This window comes from Podarcis bocagei (genome assembly GCF_964188305.1).
Source record: "Podarcis bocagei genome assembly, chromosome: 3".
NCBI lineage: Eukaryota > Metazoa > Chordata > Lepidosauria > Squamata > Lacertidae > Podarcis > Podarcis bocagei.
Genome location: NC_138127.1, coordinates 77,638,327 through 77,655,984, shown reverse-complemented (window position 1 = coordinate 77,655,984; position 17,658 = coordinate 77,638,327). Strand labels below are relative to the sequence as shown.

General features: G+C 39.7%; 1 protein-coding gene across 4 annotated transcripts in view; it reads right to left on the bottom strand.

Annotated features, from left to right (window-relative positions):
- CDC42BPA (CDC42 binding protein kinase alpha) overlaps positions 1 to 17,658 on the bottom strand; it is a 159,370-nt gene that overhangs the window by 99,135 nt on the left and 42,577 nt on the right. For all 4 annotated transcript variants that reach the window (XM_081186348.1, XM_081186345.1, XM_081186346.1 and 1 more), the window contains exons 2-5: positions 16,864 to 16,955; positions 4,322 to 4,405; positions 830 to 925; positions 7 to 155 (exon numbers count right to left, since the gene is read on the bottom strand). In XM_081186348.1, coding sequence (XP_081042474.1) covers positions 7 to 155; positions 830 to 925; positions 4,322 to 4,405; positions 16,864 to 16,955 — 421 coding nt within the window. The remainder of the gene's footprint in view (positions 1 to 6; positions 156 to 829; positions 926 to 4,321; positions 4,406 to 16,863; positions 16,956 to 17,658) is intronic.

The following is a 17,658-nucleotide window of genomic DNA, read 5'->3' as shown; positions in this document are numbered from 1 at the left end:
ACTTACCGGTGGACATAATGCAGCTGATGTACAGAATCAATTGCTACTACCATTTCAGCCAAATAAAAGCGAGCCATTTCTTCAGGTAACCGGTCCTCAAACTTACTAAGCAAGGTAAGCAGATCACCACCCACATAATAATCCATTACCAGGTACTAGGAAAAAAGAAGACAGAAGGCACTTATAACAAATTTAGAAAGGCAAATATGTGAAAAGCACAACAGAACTAGGGCAGGAAATACCAGTGCTGTGACAGTAATTGTGCTTTTCCTATTGCAGAACTACTGCATTCTATTCTATAGTAGAAAGAGGGTATTTTAAGTTCTGTAATGCTGGGGCAACCTTGAAAATGTATTGCTATGGCAGCAGTGTCTCTTATGGAACTGCAGCATTTTGTTCTATTCCCAATTGCAAGGGAAGATAGTAGAACACACCAGCCACATACTTTAAACATATGGTGTGTATCCACCTTTAGTGTTGCAGCTTGAGTCCTCTGGAATCAGTTACCAGTTGAAATTAGACAAGCCACCTAGCGGCTTGATCCTTAGGCAGCTACTTAAGAAGCTTCTGTTTAAGAAGTCTTATCCAGAAGTAGGACCTAGTCAATTTATGAAATATTAAGTTCATTCTAGAAATGGTTTTATTGCTTTTAGAGTCCTTAGGAACAGTTTTATTGTTTTCAGAGCATATATATTTTGTTTTGAGTTACATTTTCTCTTATTGTACACCACTCTGGTAGCTTCTGGCTTTGAAGCAGCTTATAAATCTGTAAAACAAATAAAGTTAAAAAATGAAGGAATTTTAAAGAGTACATTAAAGTAATACTCACTAAATAGTTTTCGTCCTGAAAGGCATAGTGCAATGTTGTAATCCATTGGTTATCTCCATTCACTAACACATCCCTCTCTTCTCGAAAACAAGCTGTCTGGAGGGTAGAAAAATAATATTTTAGGTACTATTTCGAATAATGAAACAAATATATTTAGATAGATGCTTAGAAACACTGTAGGATTACAATGAAGTCATCTCTCCTGCAGCCAAGAGTAATGATCTGATTACTAAGAGGTTGTATTAATCTTTAGTACCAATGCAGATTCAATTTTTCTCCAGCTAAAATGGGGGAGGGAGCCATGGCCCTCCAGATGTTGTTGTACTCCCATGAGCCCCAGCCAGTGTTGCAAAAGGTCAGGGATGATGGGGGTTGTAGTCCACCAACACCTGGAGAAACACACTTTCCCCAACCCTGAACTAAAGCATCACTTAACCACAGCAAAGTTGTGCTAACCATAGGAAAGCAATTTGGGGTTGGCTATGAGTAATATCACAACTTTTTTTTACTTCTCACCTGCTGACAGTTAAGGTGGCTTTCAATTATGATAAGGTGGGATCCCTGAATGATTACTACTGCTGCCATCATAATATTAGCTTACCTACACTTAAGGCTGGTAGGAGATGGGGTTTTGAACTCCATGAAGAGAGGAGCATAAGATTGTAAACTGTGCCTCCCATACCTCCTTATCAATCAAGAGGTTTATTTGTGCACAGTGTCTATGAAATCAGCACAAGACCCAAAATTCCATCCAATGGAATTTCTCTCAAGGCTCCATGTATGGTATAGATTTTCTGCCTAGTATGCTTAAACGTCAAATATTAAAGTTACTGTATACAGACATGTACTAATATGAAACCAGCAGTATAATGAGAATGCTCAAGTTTTTTATACACTTTGTACAACATTAAGATCCATGCTGAGTCAAAAGAAAAGTCTAACTAGTCCAGTAACCTACTTTCCACAGCAGCCAACCAGATTCTTTCAAGGAAGCCCACAACCAAGCTGTGAGAAGGCAATTGCTCTCCCATAGCACACCTTCTCTCAGCAACTAGTATTTAGTTGCACAAATATGGAGATTCCATCAACAGCCAATGATAGACCTATGCTTCATGAAATATAACAGCTTTAACTCCCCAGAAATATATCCAACTTGTGGAAGTAAAGTTGCCTTTCTCAAACATCAACCCATCAACCCACAGCCCTCTACCATGGCAAGCTGCCTTTGAAACTGGGGAAATTGTGATACTATATGGGTGGCAGCTGTTCAAAGTTGTTTGTGTTTTTTAAAAAGCAAGTTAACAATTAAACAGAGAAAAAAACAAATAATTTTTGAAAGCCCAATACTGTAGTACAATGTTTACTCAGCCGAGGGATGCAATCCTAAAGACTCTTCATAGGCATAAGGCACAGACGAACAGAATGTGACTTACTGCCAAGTAAACAGTCGTTGGATTGCACTACAACTAGCTCTTCGGATCCTGACCTTTGGCATGCAATACCCAAAAGGCTAAACTTGCTCCATCCAGTTGTTTCAGGCTTCTATTTTTAACTAGAAGCAAAAGCAGTATTTTTTTTCTAAAATAATACTAACTACCATTCAGAGTTGTGGAATGAACTACAGTATACATGAGGGAATTGAGCAGCATTTTTGCATCCCACTGTTTATATTTGGATGGAGTGTAAATATCTGAACTGCCAATTTTCATTAGTTATAGAATCTACCATGGCCTGGAAGGGATGCCATTCCACATGTTAAAACTTTGTGTATGTGTGTGTAGCTATAGAGTGTGTGTTTTCTTCATGTGTGTTTGTAACCAGGCCCCCCGCAACTAGGCATTTTAATCATGACATTTTATTATAAAAATATCATGCATATTATTACTTGCATCTAAAAAATATTAGCAGTGCTTTTTGAGTTACTAGCTGCATTGGCAGGTCACAGCAAACTAGTTAATGGTCTACTGTGAACCTACAAATGGCTCCTAATTAACTCATCACCAAGTGTGTGGGAGAAACAAATGGCAACCCCTAGTTTAGCACTATGTCCAAACTGCAGATTGTGGTTATTTCAGTGCAAACAAACTGCTGGGTGAAGCCATGGTTTGTACTTGGCCATTGCTGGCATGCAGCCCCAAGAATATTGCCCCTGAACTCTCAGGCTGAGAAACATTCCCCAACACTGAGCAAGGGGAGGATCCAAGCAGGAATAGTATCTGCATCCACAGTTAAATATAGTTCACCATGATGTGGCAATGAGGCCACTAGGTTCTCATCATTATTTAAACTCGGAGGCATTTTAGATTTCAAAAAATTAACAATTGTGGTATGTAAAAAATAAAGCTAAATAGAGATAGCTTTCTAAGAGAATGTATCATAACAGAGTTGGTTTGAAAACAACTTCCCCTTAAACTAAGGCTATTTATAGCCTATGAACTATTTTCTCTATGCAAGCTTCTCTTCCCACAAGTTCTGCTGGTTGGAATTCTTGACATCCATTGCATCTTGAGAGAAACTAACTATAGTTTCCCTCTCTCCTTCTGCTATCTGCCTAGATATTATAATGGTAGAACACAAGCTTTCACATATGAGGTTCACTTCCTGGCATTTCCAGTTAAAGAATAAGCTGGGCGGGGGGAAAGTTCTGCCTGAGAAAGCTGTTACTAGCCAGAAAAGACAATATTGGACTAGTCTGATGCAGTCTAAGGCAACTGTATATGCACATATGTTGATATCATTTGGTTATGGAACAAGGGAGATACTGGAATTATAAGTGTGACACTCAGGTTTTAAATTCCTTTTTTACTTATAACACACAAGTAATAAATGCTATTAATAAAGTATAAGGAGTTTCCATCAACCATTACTAATATCTGTCACTTAAGGAACAAAATCCAAATAGACCACAAAATACTACTGGTACACAGGGGGCACACTCTTGGGCACTGTAGACGTATCTCAATCTAGTAATATGACCAAAGTGTACAGACCTATATGCTTAATGCTGAGATCCAGTCACAGAAACTCTTGGGCACATACAGATTATGGCATATTGTTCCCAGCAAGGGACCTATGCCTGGAAGTCTGGTTCTGCAAACAGAACTAGATTATTTCTAAACACAGAACTGTGTGCAAATTGTATATATGCCTAGTAGCTTTTAAGGTACTCTGTAAACACATTTTTGGGTTTCTCTGGTTGCAGAATCCATATCAAAACATCTTAGCAGACCAAAATCTGTATTTTAAAAGTTAGACATCAAAACTTGAAGGAAAGATCTTAAATCATTTTTGCAAGCAGGGTAATATTAAGCATACAAAGCAGAAGGAGTTTTGGAAATGGAAATGTTTTAGATTGGGCATTATTTCCCAAAATGTTCTGTGTTTATAAATAATCTAGTTCTGCATTTATTTCATAATATTTTATTTCAATAATGGAAGCCAAAACTAATAATCTTAACAGAAGCTTGAGTATACATTTCTTGAGAGTCTTACCTCAGCTCTTTTCAGCATCTCCCATTTATTTAATATTTTCATGGCAAATACCTTATCTGCGTTTTTCAATTTTACTACTGCAACCTGAAAAGATAAAATTAGTTTTTAATATATATCTCTACAGTATGTTCATAATACACCAATACATTTCCAGTGCAGTTCATTTTCATACAATCTTACTGCAAATAATGGTTGCATAACTTCAAATTTTACTGAAGAAATTTGTACCAACAGATGTTTAGATTTCACATATGCTGCAGTACCAAGTACAGTGGTACCTTGGGTTAAGTACTTAATTCATTCCGGAGGTCCGTTCTTAACCTGAAACTGTTCTTAACCTGAAGCACCACTTTAGCTAATGGGGCCTCCTGCTGCCGCTGCACTGCCGCTGCACGATTTCTGTTCTCATCCTGAAGCAAAGTTGTTAACCTGAAGCACTATCTCTGGGTTAGCGGAGTGTGTAACCTGAAGCGTATGTAACCCAAGGTACCACTGTACTTAATGACATAACCACAGACTGAGTATATTACGATTTTACTGTTTTAGGCCAGCAGATTCTATAAAGAAAATAAGAAAGCAACAGCTCAGAGGGAGCAGATCATGCAGTACAAAGCCCTAAAAGAGACATTATGCCAAATATGATAAACTCTGATGCTAAAATGTGCCCCTTCAGACTTGAAATGCAAGATGGACAGATTTTTTAATGCTCCATTGCATACAAAGTTCCCTATATGTAAGAAGATTAGCATATCTGAGGTAGGCTGAAAGACATTAAACCCTATCTCTAATTTTTATTTATTAATTACATTTATTAGATACCCAACAGCTATCACTCTCGAGGCATCATACAAAGTGGAAGAGGGATTAAAACAACAGCAATTGTGATACAGGATCCAACAATTACGAAAAATAGCAGCAACAGATTTAAAACGCAAGAAAAGTAAAAACCTATTTAAAAACTACAGAAACAGACGAATGATAACAGGAAATTTTAAAAGCAGCAGATTTTTGCCTGCCTGGGGAGTGTATTTCATAGACACAGAAGCATCACTGAGATAATTTACTACATTAAGAAGTGACCTCTTCCCACCTGCATAATGAAACAGGATATGTAATTCTATTGTCTCAGTTATCATCTCAATCTGCATAATAAAAAAGAAAGACCTTCAGTACGTTACCTGGGTAACCACTGCATCATGGCTCCTTCTTGTGCCATTGGGGTGACAGCAGAAGCCCAGGGGCCTGTGAGAGGAGTCCATGCTGTGGCTTGTTCCTATGCCAACACTGCTCCAGTTTCTAGAACAAGTCACAGCATGGACCCCTCCCATATACAGTGGTGCCTCGCAAGACGAAAAGAATCCGTTCTGTGATTCTCTTCGTCTAGTGGTTTTTTCGTCTTGCGAAGCAAGCCCATTGACGGATTAGCGCTATTAGCGGCTTTTAGCGGCTTATCTGCTGATCGGATCAGCTGATAAGCGGCTTAGCGGCTTAGAAAAAGGGGGGGGGGAGGAAAAAAACCAGCAGGAACTCGCAAGACATTGTCGTCTTGCGAAGCAAGCCCATAGGAAATTCGTTTTGCGAAGCACCTCCAAAATGGAAAACCCTGGCCTTCACCAAAGCGAGGTTTAACGTTTTTCCCTCCAATGTCCTGAGACATAGATTCTCAAAGGGACAAGCCTCCGCCATGTGCGAATGTGATAGGGAGACGCCGGAGTCGCTTCAGCACATTATGTTCACTTGCCCCTTGTTCAATGTGCCACGGGCAAATTTGTTGGGATCAATCATACAGAAGCTAGAGGGTACCCCACCAAAATTCCACCTTGCCCAAATCCTGCAGGATAAGGATATCCATACGACCCTGAAAGTGGCTAGGTTTCTGGTCGCTGTCCTTACCCAAAAGCGCTGCCAAGGAGCACTACAAGCTAATTAAGGCGCAGTATGTCATTCCATCTTACAGTATTTTATTGTTATAGTGATGTTTTAGCGGCTGTTTTTTCTCATGTGCACAAGCTGTTATTTATGTCTTGTTTTTATCTGTATGGGCCTATGGCCGTAATAAATATCTAATCTAAATCTTTCGTCTAGCGGGTTTTCCGTCTTGCGAGGCATTCGTCTTGCGGGGCACCACTGTATAGCCAGAGGTTTCTGATGTGACCTTCATGGTGTGAGAAACCACCACACTGAAGCAGTTCCCAGGCCATGAATGCAAGGCTGGTTCTAAATAAGTTCCCCTAACCCACAAGACAGGACCCTGTGAACACCAAATTCCTGATTCTATAACACTTACTTTTATGCTATATCTGTTTTTATTATACCTTTTAAGGTTTGATGCTGCTTAAAGTTTTTTAAATTTTAAGTTATTCAGAAAAGCTGTTAAATAAATAAATAAATTGAATTCTATTAAACTTGTAGAAAACATAAAACGAGAACTCAAAAGTCTAATCACAGCTTGTCACATAGCAGTAGGAGTACGCCACACCCAAAATGAAAATACTCACTGATGAATGCATTTTAAATAGTCACATTCCATACTGCCATCACTCGGAAAGGAAACTCCCAATCAATTCAAAAAATATTAACAATTATTTTTGTTTCTACCTGTTCACGCATTGGTACTCCGTGACAAAGATTTGTATCTGATTTTCCCCTTTGGGCTATCGACAAAAATAAAATAAGGTTGAATCTTGCCCTCTTGTCTATCTATCCATTCTTGGTGTGAGCCAATGAATCTGTGGGACAAATGCTGCAGCAGATGACAGCTTGATGAAAGTCTCTTTCATGAGCCCAAGCAAAGTCTCAAGCTAATACACCATGCTGAATTCTTATAAAAGTATAAAGCAGGAAACATGAAAACTTGGATGGAATAGTTATTAGTTCCCAGAATTGCTATGGTATAATAATCAAGTCTGACCTCTTCCACAATCCTACACTTGTAAAAATAAAATAGAACCCAGGAATATATGAAAATGAAGGGACAGAAGAAAATGTTTAATTTAAACTTTGTTTTGAAAATGTTTGTGCCTACCACTAGTAATAGTTAGATGTACTTCTCATATAGTATAGCTGGTACAGATTTTATAAGACTTCTTTTTCTTAAGTGTTTTACTGATCAGAACTAAAGTGTTCTTATCTAAAAATCTAAAAACTTCTCTAGAAGTCATCATAGCATTTTATTAGGGCACAGTTAAGGTGAAAGTAATCCTCAGAAGAAGATTATTTTCTTTTCATAGTTTATGTTATGGCACAGTTAAAAGTAATGTTGGTTGTACATGAATTTTCCCCGTTTACTGTTTTGTGTACATTTACAAAACATAGAGATGGACACATCAGTTAATTTTCATACCACTTTGTCACAAATTCTGGAGTAATCTGCTAAAAACAATCACATTTAAACACATATTTTGTATCAATGTATGTGATAAAATGTATGTTACATTGTGAAAGACCTGCTGGACTAGCTAAACTGACAACAGGTCCTGAAAGCTTTCTTAACTTAAGCCATTCTGGAAGCAATACTAAACTGACACTCTCAGGCTGCATGAAATTTGGTTCAGAATTACCGGTAACAATGAATTTGACTTAGGAAGCAGGAGCTGGCTATGGTACTGTGCGCTCTTCCCCTAACCTCTCTCCTCCTAAACATAAGTACACTACGTGATCCTGCCAACTAACCAGAGATCACTCTTAATCCAGCATTTGAACTCAGAATGTGAAACTGGTTTTAAATCCTGTTTAAAAAAATTAACAACGGTGAACTTATTTCCACCTCCTCCTTCCTTTGTAAATTCATTAACTGGCTAACCTACCTCTTATTTTACTCCCAAACTGGGAGGCACAAGAGGACTGTGGAAATTTGCAAGCTTTCTGGTCCGGCCAGGCAATGGTCCAATCCATACCTTCCTCTTATTTTCTCTCAAAAGTATGGAGCAACGTCTGGCAAGCAGACAAGGCAGATTCTAACTTAGCAAAATCCTTGGTGAAATCCAAGGTTCAAATTAAAGTTCTTTATACATGAGATTCAAGATAAAGCAAGCAAGAAAAACAGGAGGTTGTTTTAAAATGAAAATAAACAGCATCTTATAACTAGCTCTTATACTTGAAACAGATACTAAAGTTAGTTTTAATAAGTTACATATGAACTGTAAGATACTTCAACACGCCAATCACAAGCAAGCAGGCAAAGCTTCCCCAAGTAAAACAAAGAAAAGGGTATTTCTGAAAATGATCTACAGTAGTTTTATTTTGTGTTCTAGGGGGCCAATGACAAAAAAGAGGGAAGCAAGTGATCAATCAGACAGGGTGCAATTCTTTTCAGGTTTCACTAGTGATGTGAGGTTTCCAGAAAATTTAAATTGGAACATTTTCAGTTTGCATCAGAAAATTGTCTTATTGCTTAGAGAACAGCCAATTTTGCATGTTTCTTTTACTTATGCAAGGGGCACGGGTGGCGCTCTGGGTTAAACCACAGAGCCTAGGACTTGCCCATCAGAAGGTTGGCAGTTCGAATCCCGGCGAAAGGGTGAGCTCCCATTGCTCGGTCCCTGCTCCTGCCAACCTAGCAGTTTGAAAGCACGTCAAAGTGCAAGTAGATAAATAGGTACCGCTCCGGCGAGAAGGTAAACAGTGTTTCAGTGCGCTGCTCTGGTTCTCCAGAAGCGGCTTAGTCATGCTGGCCACATGACCCGGAAGCTGTACGCTGGCTCCCTCGGCCAATAAAGCAAGATGAGCACCACAGCCCCAGAGTCGGTCACGACTGGACCTAATGGTCAGGGGTCCCTTTACCTTTACCTTTACTTATGCATTTAGTGAACAAAGCTAAAAACTGTGAAACTATCAAGCTTGCCTAATAATTATTTGCATTAATTCATTATTAGTAATGAATTTATGAAAAGGAAAGATTTCTGTGGAAAAATAAAAGCACTGGAATGTTTTCTCCTTTCTTCGTGAAGACATTTTTATTGTAATTTTAACAGTTTTTTATTTCAGCAGTGCTGTGGCTTTATGGGAACCTAAAAGGCAACAGGCAAATGGCAACATGGGTAAACAAAGAAAGAAAACAAGCAGAAATGAGAATGACAATGGTAAAGCAATTCAAAATAGTCTGACTTAAATCCAAATTTATAGTGCAAGGATAAAACTCTTCTTGTTCTAAAAGTGGTTTAAAGTGAGAATGTCCTAATATGTCAGAATGGACTGATTTAAATCACCAAAAATAATAATTAAATATTTAGACTTAATCAAGTTTTTCTGCATTTTCAGAACAAAAGTACATACCAATTGGTTGCTACAACAATTAAAAAGCATACTGATATGCAACTAAATAAAGCATTAGAACCACAATCCAAAATGTCTGGTTATGCAACCCACATGCCTTTTACATTACACACAATCTGCTTATAGACAAAGGAGGACAAGTGGGAAATTAATAAACTTCTGTTTGCCTCTATGTACATTTACCATGATAATTGCTAAGATCACGTACTTAGAAACAAGGAACACAATACAGTATGAGATAAGGGAGCTGGATTGTTGGCTAAAGACCCATAACTTTCCAGAAACAAGAGTAGTAATTATTGGACAAAAATTCTTGTTTTTTTCTTGTGCAGGATTTAATTAAATGTGCCTGCTAAGATGGTTACAAATTGGAGTTTTTCAGGAAAGTAGAGAATATAAATTTCAAGTACATAAAATCTAGTGGGATCCAATGGGCAGAATTATTTTAATTGCAGGTGCTGTGGGAACATATTCTTATGCTCACTTCTCCCAATGCAAATTGATTCTCATTTATGGCCAAAATTCTTGGAAAGCTAAAGAAATCTGCTGATGGATCAATCATATTGGCTAGGATCCTCCGCATCTCCCTTCTATCAATCTACTCTCAAGTGCTGGCAGAATATTTTAAATAATTATACTTTAAAGGGTAAGAGTCCACTTTAAATTCTAGACACAAAATCAGATGAGGGGGTGGGGATTGCCCAATACTGACTTGTATTATGAAGCATTCCAATTCCGCCAACTTTGTTTCATGATTTTAAAATCTTGTAAACATCGGACCACACTGTAGAAGGTATTGCTGAACCAAGGGCCACACCTTTTTGGAATGAGAACATGGCAGTACTACGAAAAATCGCTTTATTCTTGTCAGGGGCTCAGGAACAGAGGCACAGGGGAGAGAGGAAATGGAGAGCGAAGGGGAAGAATCTGAGGGCAGCGTAGGGGAGTATGGCAGTGACCCGAGAGATTCCATGAGCTTCTCCAGCGAATCAGAAGATTCCCAGAAGGAGGCGCCGCTGGTCAGGGAGAGGGGGGTCCCAGGGGGGACACACCAGAAACAAGGGGCCAGCGGGGACTCCCAAAGCAGCAGCTGGAAATCAGGACCAGCTTCCCCACCAGAGCGTAGTGGGGGGGAAGAGTCCCATGCGTCAGGGTCAGCGTCTTCTCCAGCAGGGAGAGAAGATGAGTCAGGGCTGACCACGCCTCTATCGGAGAGTGGGGGAACGGAGGGGAGGTCAGATCCAGCCAGCCTCCCCGAAGGGGGAAGCAGTGACAGGAGCAGTGTAACGGTCAGGAGGAAGGTTGCCGGCTGGGCGCGCGCACCAAGTTCGAATGTACAGGCGCGTGGGACAGCAGAAAACCCGGATTGGGAACCAGGTCCTAAAGCCCGCCGGAGGCAGGGGGAAGACTCAGGGGACTCAGCGTCAGAAGAGTCTAGGAAGGGCGAGACCCCAGCTGACAGGCGGAGCCAGAGGAGGAAAGAACAAAGGAAGAGGTGGAGCAAGGCTAGAGTCTTAAACTGGTGTCTGGGGGGAGGAGATTCAGACGGAGCTTCAGCGGTCTTGAGTTTCAGACGTAGAGCTGCACGCTGCGGCTGTGAAAGTGAAAATGAACTTCAATAAAGACTTTTGTATATAACAACGAACTGGCGTTGGTCCTTTGTGAGCTGGGACCTCGGGCAGCTCTGACAATTCTCAACACCTTTCAAACATGGGAAGTGTCTCCCATCTGCTCCTCATTATTTCAAGCTTAGAGATTTTTATAAGAATAATATACCGGTCGCCCAGGAACAGCTCTGGGTGGACCTGAGATGCTTGGGTCTGGGCCTCACAAGGTTTGAGGCCATTTTGCTAATACAGTAGAGGGCAATCTAGGAAAGGACTGTTGGCTAATATATATAGGGCACTGACAGACACTACTGACGGGCCCCTAACATAATTGAAAAGTACATGGGAAAAGGAGCTTGGAAACAAGACTGAGGATACACACACACACACACACACACACACACACACACTTCACAACCTTCAAAAGCTCTCTAACCAGCAGTTAAACAGCAAAGAGAAACAAAATCAAAGTGACAATTACACTATTTCATCCCTTCCCTGCAAAAGTCTGGTCACTGATTTATTAAATCTGAAAATTTAATATTTTTAAGTGTATTTTTCCTCCATGAACAGCCTGCTAAAAATGCTTGGTATGTGCTGATATAAACATTTTGGTTTTAGTCTGAAAGGAGAAAGAAGCCAAAATCCTTCTTCCAACTGTTTTCCATATTTCCCACAAACAGTAATGCTTCCTGGCTTGCTGTCAAACTCTTTCTGCCTCTTCACAAGGTTTGGTCTCTCATGTACTTGTACATCAACACATTGCCGTTCCTTCTTCAATTATTTTAATGGATGCAGCTATCTGGAGGAAAAAAATTTGCTAACAAATTCCTACTGCTTCTCGGATAAGCAATAGTTTAAAAAGAAACACACTGGAGGTAGTAGGAATGTTAGTCATTTTGTGCTCATTTGGCTTTTAAGGGCAGCACACATATGAATTTCATAAAATCAAAGAATTGTAGAGTTGGAAGGGACCCAGAGGGTCATCTAGTCCAACATTCAAATTCGCATAAATAATCCACGTCTTGGAATAAAGTGACACTGAGATGAAACAGCCACACCCAATTCTTCATTCTAAATTAAGAAAAGCCTGGACTACTTGTAGTATACCCCAGGGATTTCCCCTGTAAACTATCCCAAGTTATGCAGACTGAAGGTCTGATACCAAGGAACTGTAATTAACTCCTCTCGTCTTGCAGTCTCTTGCTCCAGCAAGAAGCCTTTGCAAAGCAGAGGGATTTCGCGTAAACCACCATCTCATCCCTCAATGACACCCCTCCTCCTCTCCACCCTGTCCCACATCTGCAAGAAGATTTTAATTTGGTCTGGAAGACTACAGTACTTGAAAAGCCTGTATTGGCTTAAGGCTCCCTATACTACATAGAACTCAGGATCATGCTGCCTAAGGGTTAGAAATTATCAGCAGATATAATACTCTCCTGTGAAATGTTGCTATTCTCTTTAGCTCCCCTAAAAATTACACACTTTCCAAAAAGGAATATTAGAGTTCAATTTTGCAATAGACTAAATTTCAGTGACAACTGCTATTATCCGGAATAATTGGTTAAACCTTGTCCAAACCCTTCAGAGTATAGAGACAGAAAATTTCATCCAGAAGCAGGCATGCTCAGTCTGGTTCATTTACTTTATGACGGAGATGTTATCTGTACTAACAAGTCCAACACATGTACACAAAGGGGAAGTTAGGGTTCAAACAAATGCCACATCTTACTGAAACACATCACAAATTTTATATTTTGTGAAGTACTTCTTTTGTCTGCCCTGACTCTACTTCCAATCCAGCTCTAAAAAAATGAGAAAGGACAAAACCTTTCTCTCTACGTATTCTCTCCATCTAATGTTTCTGTAAACTTCTATTATGTATTATTTCTAAGACAAACAAAAAAAAGCCCCCAAAACATGGACTTGCATCATAAGGAGGGTGTTCCAACTTCATGAAGGTTTTGTTTGTCCTTTCTGTACCTTTTCCTGCTCAAGGATATTCTTTTTGAGATGAGGCAACCAGAATTGTACACAGCATTTTCAACACAGCCATACCATATACATCTTTTAGGGTACTTGTTAGCCCCACTCCCCCTTTCTTAAGCCCAAACATGGGATTTTCGTTGTTCACAGATGCTGCACACTGAGTTGACATTTTAATGGATCTATTAATCATTACCATACTGAAATTTTAGTGTTGTATGGGTACTACCAAACCAGTGAAACGCCAGCTCAGACTGAGCCTGCTCCCCTAAAAGGAAGTGGCAGTAGTGCCAAAGAACTTGCTAGCAGCAACAGCAGAAGTACCAGTTGCCACAGGAACCCAGGCCAGCAGCGCTGTACCAACCAAGTTGCAGGGAGCCAAACAAAGTGCCATTGCAATGGGAATGGCGCAGGGTCCGAGTCCAGAACAAAATGATGCTTCATGGGAGCATGTGCAGCTTTCGCTGACCTACTTCTAGCAAAGAGACCAATGTTAGCCTCAAGAGACAAAGACTGAATTGGGAACACCTCTCCCCCCCCCCCACACACATAGAAGGCAGGAGGAGGGTGCTGGCAGAAATCCTGCAGAGAATGAGCAGGAAGCTGAAGGGGCTGCAGAAACAAGAACAAGGACTTAGCCACCCTGGGTAACCTACTCAGTCTGCCTCATGTGTCATCCACAAACATGGGAACCTCACAGTTCACACCTACTTCCAGATGATTTCTGCAGGTAGCATCAGTGTTAATCTAGAACAGGGTGATCCAACCCATGGCTCACAAGCCACCTGAGGCCCATGCGGCTTTTTTTGGCAGCCCTTGGTAAGAAAACAACACATTAAAACCTTTAAAATTTGTGGTTTTCTCATGCATTGTTAACAAAAGCACATACATCTGTTTGTGTACTAAATTTGTTTAATAATTAAATATATTGAATCTATTGTGTGTTTTATGTATTTAATTAAGTATATAAATTGTGTATATTAAGTATGTTGCAAATGCTTTAATTAATGATATGTAAATTTAATTCAGTGTGTGGCCTGCGGGTTCTGTGATGAAGTACTCTTGCAACCCGCTTGGTATGAAAAGTTGGACTGCCATGATCTAGAACCCGGGAGAACCTACTGCTTACTTACATCCATTGCAAGAACTCTCTTTTTACACCTATCCCACTAAACAGACTTAAGAAACCGCAAAGCAAAGGTCTTTCCAGATCATTCTTCCTTCCGGGACTTCCGGGTTAGCGCCTCCGGCAATGGCGGATTTCCTCTGATCGGGAGGAATCGGCTCCGTGGAAATCAGGGTCTGGACTGCCACGGCGAGGCGGAGACCCACTAAAAACCACAGGCGGGAGAAGCCTGTGGACGTGGGATTCGGCTGGCACCTTTTGCGCCTCCCCTACTCGCAGGGAAACCCGGTTTCGGGGATCCGGAGCGACGTGGGGTGAGCGGCGCGGTGCTTCGAATTGACTGCTTCTTTCACGGAGTGAAGCCCCATTGCTGTTGCCGGAGAGCGCTGACTTTTTCCTGTGGACAATTGGACTCTAAACAACTACCCGTGAGTAGAACGGAAAATTGGATCTCTAAACTTTGTAATTTGGTATCGAAACGGGAAGGTTTCAAACAGGAAGTCCACCTTCCTCTTTTGTATATAGATTGAAGCAAAGACGTTGCAAGCTAAAGCCTGGAAAGTCTTTTGTAAAGGATTAAATCTCTATCGGTCAAAATTACTAAACCCCCCTTGGAAGCAGGAGAAGAGGGGGAAAACTTTAGATCGTTTAAGCCTGCAGGAGAGAGAGTGAAGAAAGATAAATCACCACCGTTTCGAACCTGGGAACGGGCTGCCAGTAAGATTGATGTTTTGGCAAAGTTCATTGACTGTGAATAAAACGTATGTTGACAGATAGTTAAATAAGAAAAATATATTGTTTCCATTGTTTCATTTTGCACTTAAAAAGGAGCAAAAAAGTAACTGAAAATCGAAACTAACTCTGTCGCTGGATCTGTGTTCAAAAGGATGGATACAAATAGAAATTGTTTCCCCTAGAGGGAGCTTTTGAAACTGTTGCAGGAGTGGAGCTGGGGAATTTTCCAGCTGCAGAGATTAAAGATTGTGAGAATCAGAGACTGACCTTGGACAAGAATGTTGACAGAAGAAGCCTTAGTGATTGCATTTTGCAAGACAAGTGCTTTATTGAAACAGCTTCATGAGAAGACGGATGTGATGATTATTAAAATTGACAATTTGGGACAAAAAATGACTGAGTTGGGACAAAAAGTGAATACCTATACAGAAATTACTCAGGAATTGACTCAGGAACCTGTTTTGACATGGCAAGCTGTGGAGAAGTCGAAGGAGAAAGTTGTTGTTGAACCTCAAGTAATTCAAGTGGAGAGAGCGCCGGCCTCACAGAGGCAATTTGATGAACATAAGCTGTTGCCCTTTATGATCGAATCTAGAGAAAGCCAGATTTGGTGGGATGGAGCCCTGCTTGGATTGGAGAAGAATAGCTGGATAGATCCTCTTATGCAGGGATGCTCTGGCCTTTGGGATCTGGATTTGGGTCAGGGGGAGATTGGCGCTCTGAAATACCTTTTGGACTTTAGTTCTTACTATGGAGAATGGGCTGACCTGTCGAGAAGGAATAAAGACACTGTTAGGTTGGAGTTTCCCCGAGATCTACTCCTCAATGCCAAAGGAAGGAAATTAAGAACAAGATCAGCAGAAGATAAAGTAAAGTGCATGTATAAATATGAGGAAGATCTGCAGAAGGGACATGGAAGAGAGTTAAGAGCCTCGGACAGAAGGTCACCAGGTTGATGGACTATATGGTATTGATAGAAAGGACTGACAGAATCCGAGACCAGGGAGAAGAGACGGTGGAAGAAGATTGGGGGAAAAAAGTTTTTTAAAAAATTTATTTAGAGAAATGTTGCAAAATTAATGAGTGTTAGAAAAATGTTGGAATGAAATTATATGGCTTTAGTAGAAATGTTATAAGGAGTTAAGTATAAATAAGTTTTAGGGTTTTAATGGTAAGATAAGGTTAAAAAAAATTAAGATAATTAAATGACAGAAAACAGTTAAAGATGGAAAGGATTTGCTGAAACAATTAATAACTAGAACACAAAAAGGGAGGTGTGAGGAGGTCGATGAAACAAGTTAATGAAAGATAAAGATATGGAAATATTGAATGTGTTTTTAACTGTTTTTGTTTTTGTTTTGATGTATTGTGTCTTTTGCTTTTTTATATGTATTGTAATGTATTGATTTGTATTGTTTATTTTTTCTCTTTCTTTTTTACTGCTTTTTTTTAATTCTTAAACTTTGAATAAATATTATTTTTTTAAAAAACACAGATCATTCTTCCTTCCAGTACTGTGACCATATAGTGATAGCTTTAGAAAGATTGTATAAAATGTTCAGCCCACAAATCCTTAAATATGCAAAGCAAAGCAAATAAATAAACAAACAAATAAAGTGACATTAGTAATGAGGTCCTAATGCCCCTACAAAAATAAGTGCAGAAAACCAACAAACTGTGGAATGAATTGAATTCAAGTGCCCAACAGTGCATACAATGCATTTCCACATCAAAAAAGCTTAGAAGTATATCCTGTGATTTAGTTGTACATATGATTCTTCCACAGGCCCGTTCAACATCTAAATAACTCTTACCTCCCCAAAGGCTCCTCGGCCAATCACCTTCAAGATTTCAAAGTCTTCTTTATGTAGTCGCATCTGTTTCACTTTAGACGTGAAAGGCTTGGCTGGAACAAAGGAAAATATCAATCATTTTAGGCAGAGTAACAATATTAATATATTAAAAACCTGTACACGACTAACATTTAAAAATGAGTGGTATAACCTATGATCTACCAAAAACTAATCAAAATTATCAGGATTTGACAACATGTTCACAGTAGACATCATTCTAAATACATACAGAAAGTATTTGAAATACCTCCATGGTATTTACATATTACCGTCTGCATAAATTTTTGAAGTTAAAATCTTATTGAGCTTTTTTTTGGGGGGGGACTAAGTTGTTGAGCTCCCCCCCCATTTTTTTTTTGCCAAAGTTGCTGAGTTTTTTTGCAAAATCACAAATAAATTAGATGTTTTTGAGCTATTTATTAGGAAAATCAGCAAAAACGATGCTGCCCGACATCAGTTGCCATATGTTCCCGGACATTTAGCTGATTTCTGGCCGGATTCTGCTTTCGACTGTGGTATTCCAGCTGTGCCCAGGAAATTCTGGACATATGGCACCCTTAAGCTAGAAGGTTGTTCATCTATCCAGATCAAAATGGGAGCAATCTACAGTTATTTAAAGTTTAAAATTAAATAAATAGGATTGGGAAATACTATCATGAATTTCCATATTGTAGCTATTTGATACCTTAAAGAGCTACGCAAAAGAATAGACTCTGGAAAAGAACTGTGGTTTGTCATGTGGGGATTGCAGAAAAC